General features: G+C 35.6%; 1 protein-coding gene across 1 annotated transcript; it reads right to left on the reverse strand.

Annotated features, from left to right (window-relative positions):
- Positions 1-831: 831 nt before the first annotated feature.
- Positions 832-3739, reverse strand: mylpfb (myosin light chain, phosphorylatable, fast skeletal muscle b). The gene is made up of 6 exons (XM_051123615.1): positions 3683-3739; positions 3346-3441; positions 2506-2686; positions 1887-1965; positions 1739-1787; positions 832-1497 (listed from the first exon to the last, which is right to left on the reverse strand). The coding sequence occupies exons 1-6, from the start codon at positions 3683-3685 to the stop codon at positions 1393-1395; spliced, it is 513 nt and encodes a 170-aa protein (XP_050979572.1). The 5' UTR covers positions 3686-3739; the 3' UTR covers positions 832-1392.
- Positions 3740-6058: the final 2319 nt, after the last annotated feature.

The following is a 6058-nucleotide window of genomic DNA, read 5'->3' on the forward strand; positions in this document are numbered from 1 at the left end:
AGAGTAATCCAGGGACAGGTGAGGCTCAATCGCAAGCGAACATAATCCAAAGGCGGGACAAATGGGAAATCCAAACAGACAGTCTAAAAAGCAATCCAAGAGTCCAAAACGGCAAGACAAAGGGTTAATCCACAATGGGCCAGAAATCCAGGGCAGGCTGAAGGCAGACAAGACGAGATAACCAGGCTAGGATCAAGACACAGATGACTAGACTAGAAAACAAGACTAACTAGGAAATAACTCAGAGTGGTTCTGTAATGTCGCTAACACTAGGAGAGTGCTAAACGCAAGACAATTAGGAATAGGAAAAATAGGAAAAGGAAGTGTGCTTGATTGGTTACAGCTGTGTGTGTAATCAGAGAGGTGGAGCATGGGAAATGTAGTCCAGGGTGTAGTGCAACAGTCTGTGTAGTGTGAAATGTTAATATGATGCACAGGCGACCTCTGGTGGTGGGCAGACCGGACATGATTCGTGACAGAAAGACTGTAAGATCTGAATCTTCTGAATGCGAATTTTGTCATTGTTTTGGAGCACACTAGATTATAGATAACATTAAAGTTACATACATAATTATACTACTCATACTGCCCAATTTTGCTCAAGTAATAAATGTGGCAAACCTATCAAATGTTTTAAAAAGAAAATAAATTTTTTTTGCTAACATTATAAGTGAACCGGAGACAACATTATAAATTTTTAAATAATAATAACATTATATAAATAAATAAATACATACATTTCAACAGATTTATTATTGGTTCACTTGCAGAGGCAGGAAGTTGACAAGAACAGACACAAGGAGTACGAAAGATTTATGTGCTTTTATTTGTGTTATCTTTGAGTTACAGGTGGTTTTGAGGACAAAGAGATGAATCAAGAGAAAGGAAAGAAAATGCAAGAAAAGAATACTTTGGAATGGATGCGTAAACAAGGGAGAAAAAGTAAAAACAAAGATATTTTTTCTTTTGTTTCTTATCCTCATCCTCACTTTGTTTTCCTCTGTTTCTTCTCTTATTGCGAAATGTCTTTCCTTCTTAATAATTCTGTCTGTCCAAGAAAACAGTCCAAGAAAACAGGAGACATTGAGAGAGAGGGTGGCACTCTGTTACAGAGATTCACTATCTCTTTAAATATCTCCTCTGCTTATACATGTATGAAAGGAAACACTGGCAGACAGAACTGAGAGATTGTGATTTCATGATTTTAGATTATTTTATTGAAAATAATCACATTAGCTCCATACGACTCACATTCAGACAGCCCAAATTCTAACAGACCTCCAGTTTAGACAAGTCTTTCTTTGAGAGGACAGATAGACCATGGGGAGACTGAAAATGTAACAAGATGTTGTGGTAATGAGAGGAGGTAGAGAGATGGTTGCTGTACTGAGTTTATTCTTCCTCTTTCTCCTCTCCGTGTGTAATGACGTAGCAGATGTTCTTGTAGTCTACGTTGCCAGCCACATCTGGAGGGAAGGCAGCCCAAAGGTTTTTCATCTAGAGGAAAACAATCAGAAGATATTAAACAATTGGTCAGTAAAAAATCAAACCCATATGTCTCCATAAATGGCTCAGTTTACTCCTTCCATGTATAATGCTTTTCATAATATGCATTATTTTAAAGCAAATTTATAATACCTCAAGCATCTGTATACAGTTTTGTGTAGTTTTGCGATTTTGGATTAGAATTTCTGAATTAGCAAACACTTCTAAGTAAAATAATCCTACTACAACTAACCTCCTCAGCAGTAAACCTGTCACACTGGGTGGTCAGGAGTTCCTCAAGGCTAGAAAACAAAATAAAATGTTACATTCTTGAAAATGTCCTTTTACTGTAGTTGTTTATTCATTTTCTAGTGTGGACACCAATAGACCAGGATACTTACAATTCCTTCTTGATGGTGCCTGTAGCCTCAGGGTCCAAGACTTTGAAAGCACTCAAGATAACATCCTCAGGATCAGCACCTAAATGAAGAGTTTGATGAATAAATGTTGTGAAAACTGTTCATGTTTAAAGTGAGATGTCAATATTAAAATTACACTACAATATAAATATAAAACTATATTTTCAACATTTTCTGAATAATTTCGAGAATAGTTTCAAGAGTTTCAATGCAGTAAGATTTTTCTGGGTTGTTGCTTATTGACCCAAGTCAGAAGTGCCAATCTACTTAGTATTTATGAAATTCGGGCCTCTAGATCTGACTCAGGTTTTACTTCTTCATTGTAAGTCTAAAGGTGCTGCTTTGCACTTTTTGTCATCATCCTGTAGCTCAAACAGTAGAGCATGGTGCTAGCACCACCAAGGTCATGGGTTTGATTCCTAAGAAATTAATGAACTGATGAAGTCTTTATCTTGAAAGCACTGTTAGTCACTTTAAATAAAAGTGTCTTCCAAATGCATGTAAATGTCCAAGCAAGTTAAAGTTATGTGACCAGATAAAGTTTACATTTACAAGTTTTATTTTTTACCCCAAACCAAAGTCAGAAAAGATTTGTACTCACCCTTCAGCTTCTCACCAAACATGGTGAGGAAGACAGTGAAGTTGATGGGGCCACTAGCTTCTTTGACCATGGCTTCCAGCTCCTCGTTTTTCACATTTAGTTGACCCATGGAGGCCAGCACATCTCTCAGATCATCCTTGCTGATAATACCATCCCTGTTCTGGTCGATGATTGTGAAAGCCTGTTTGTTTTAGAGAGGGTAAGACAGTTAATTCCTAATTGCATTAATAACAGTTAAACTACTAATTGTATAATAGGTCCTAAAAGATACAAAAGCTGTCTTCACACAAGAATAGATTACTTTTGTAGTTATGAAATGTTTCCCTTTTGGCATCAAGTCTTGATGTTTTTCTACAGAACATCTTTGAAACTTAAGATGACATCTGAGCCCAAGAAGTATCTTGGCAGCTGCTGCCCACTTGTCTTTCTAAGCTGTTAAAAGGTCACAGAATGTACAACAAGACTTTGGGGATATTTAAAGAGGGGGATTGGTTACATTTACCAGCCCCAACTAATCTCTTTACCACCCCTCCTTACTACTTACAATAGTTCACTCATCATGCCATTGATTACTGAACATAAAATCAATACAACACTTGTAGTCAGTTGAGTACTTTTTTTCCCAGTGGTTCTAAAATCATTACTAGTTACAAGTTAGCACATAGAAAACTTACATTTAAAAATTACGTTTTAAAGGTCTAACATTTTCAAGGTTTTCAAACAGCATGGGTGAGTGTCATTAATGATTATTGATTTGACTGATGTTAAAAACTATCCTCTTAGGTTTTTCCTGTACATTTTGCTTTGGATAACAGTATGTGTAAAATGTATGCAAAATACCTCCTTGTATTCCTGGATCTGGCTCTGCTCAAACATGGAGAAGACATTAGAGCTGCCGCCCTCTGCCTGCTGCCTCCTCTTGGCTTTCTTGGGTGCCTAGAGGGAAAAACATACACAAAGAGTTAAACAATATGCTAGAATGTTTTGCTCCTCAATATTAACAGCTACAGCTTGTTTGGTTGTTAAGTGTACTGGCACCTCAACATCCTTATCTATCTATCTATCTATGATTTTTCTCCTATCAAATGATAAGGAGTGTTCATCAGTTAATCTCTTTATGAAGAACTGAGTTTATTTTTATTTTTTTCTGTGTAAAGCCTTTTAAAAAACCACTCACCATCTCTCAAAGTTTTTGCAGTTGGTCAAGAGAGGAGAAGTATACACCACGCTGATGTGACTGACATCTTCGTAGTTCCCCTATGGGGTCTTATATACTGGCCTGGGTGTGCTAACTTTAGCCTGAACATCAGGTTTAGGAAAGTGAGAGCTGGTGAAAGTACAAGAGAGGAGGTATATGGAGTGCTTTGGTGTCACTTTTCATTCCTGATCTAAAATAGAATTTGCACGCCTTGGAATGAGGTGAATTCAGTCCAGTAATTTTGGCAATAGTTTGGTTTACCTTGTGGACATATATGGCAAGCCCAAGAGATTGTTGCTGGCTTGACTTAAGGGCTCAGTTTCTTTTCATATTTTTGACTCGTTCAGCCCTGATTTAGATTTAGTTGCAGCAAGAAACATTTCTTATTATTATCAGTGTTGAAAACTGCTTAATATCTTTGTTCCTAATTGTAATCCTATTATCATGTAACTGAATACCAAACAAGAGCTAAGCCATTGTGACTCTTTATTAAAAACACTCATTGTCACAGCTCATGAGCATTTTTGTCTAAAAGTGTAAGTCTACTGTAATATCCAATTATGCAATATAACACTTTTTTGAATGTGCAGAAAGAAAGCATCTTTCTAAGCATATAAATATAATGACATATCCTGCTAATACCTCTCTCGATCTTGAAAGTAAAATATAAACATTACTATATTAGCTCATATTAGCTACATATGATAGATTAGCTTCTGTTTCCTACATTAACTTTGTTTAGTGTATGAATTTGTGTGTTCCTATGTTTTTTTACTCTTTGTGTAGTACTTGTGTAAACGTAAACAAATGTAAATAGGTTTTTGAACATAAAAAATGTAAATTCATTCAGATTTGCTCTATACAGCAGCTGACTACCAACATATTGACATACTGACAAGTGATAAAGGTGCTGTATTGTTTGGTATGTATTTTATGGATAAATGTCTAAATGTAAGGAAAGTTTGATGACTAAACATACTTTTCAAGTACTGGGGCTCTATATTGGGGAACTTATAGGCTCCTAGTATAGTCCAAAACAGTGTTCTGCAGCCCTCCCACTTCACACCATATATGCATCCATAGCTGGACATTTATCATGGTCCCAACACTGAAGGTATGCATTCAAATACAGGGTTGTGGGGGCTGACACTATCTCTCTGCAGGGAGCTTGGATTGGTCTTTTTTACTTGTATTTCGGGTGACTGCTAGCCATTTATTATGCCATGAACACATTTCTTGAACCTGTCTCCAGATTGCTATCAAATATTAAGTGTTTATTCTAGACAGCAGTGAAATTAAATGTTTGGGGGGGGAACTCTTCCCAGAAAGCAGGCAAAAAGCATTCCATATAAAAACAAAACCCGCCACAGTTCTTTACGATTTCACAAAGTTACATTATAATCAATGAAGCTGTCTACGCTGCACTGCATAAATTTCTCATTAACATTGTGTCTACACTTTGTTTGTTATAATGAGATTCTTTCAGGGTTTTTTCAGTCCATCGGATATAGGCTACCATGTTAATTGGGTGGCAGTTTTTTTGCTATCCCAGTAGTCACATTCAATACCTTATCACTTGCAGATCTCATTATTGGTCCACAAATAACATAATACTGCTGTAATTTATATTGGCAAGGCCCAGTAGAGGTAGTTTCTGTAGGGTGTTTCGCTGTTTAGTGATAGGTCAATACTTTTATTTATCAAAAATACATTAATTTGATCAAAAGTTACAGTAAGACGTTTACAAAAGATTTCACATTCAAATAAATGCCGTTTTAAAATTTCTAATCAAACAATCGTAAAAGTCATGATTTCCACAAAACTAAGCAATACAACATTGATAAAAATAAGAAATGTTTCTTAAACACCAAATCAGCATATTAGAATGATTTCTGACTGATCATGTGACACTGAAAACTGGAATAACTGTTGTGAATATTCAGCTTTCCATCATAGAAATGAATTACATTGTACAGAAATGTAACAGAAACTGGCTATTTTAAATTGTAATAGTATTTCATGACATTACAGTATTTTTCATAAAACAAAATGCAGCTTATATACATACTGTCCAAAATATAGAACATCACTGAATGCCTCTCACTGCATTAAAAGCTATACATTTTATTGGAAAGTATGTTTCCTGAGAATCAAACTCATACACTTGGTGTTAAATACTCGTCTTGTAAGTAATATTTTTGTAATATGCTTTGAAATGAGAGTTACCCCTGAGTAATAATATATTGACCTGAAAGTAGTCATTTTATAAGTAGACATAGTGCATTATATATAGTTATTTAATATTTACAGTTTAAAATAAAACTAAACAGTTTAAGGGCCACTACAAGAAAAGGT

The sequence above is a fragment of the Labeo rohita genome, chromosome 12 (genome assembly GCF_022985175.1).
Source record: "Labeo rohita strain BAU-BD-2019 chromosome 12, IGBB_LRoh.1.0, whole genome shotgun sequence".
NCBI lineage: Eukaryota > Metazoa > Chordata > Actinopteri > Cypriniformes > Cyprinidae > Labeo > Labeo rohita.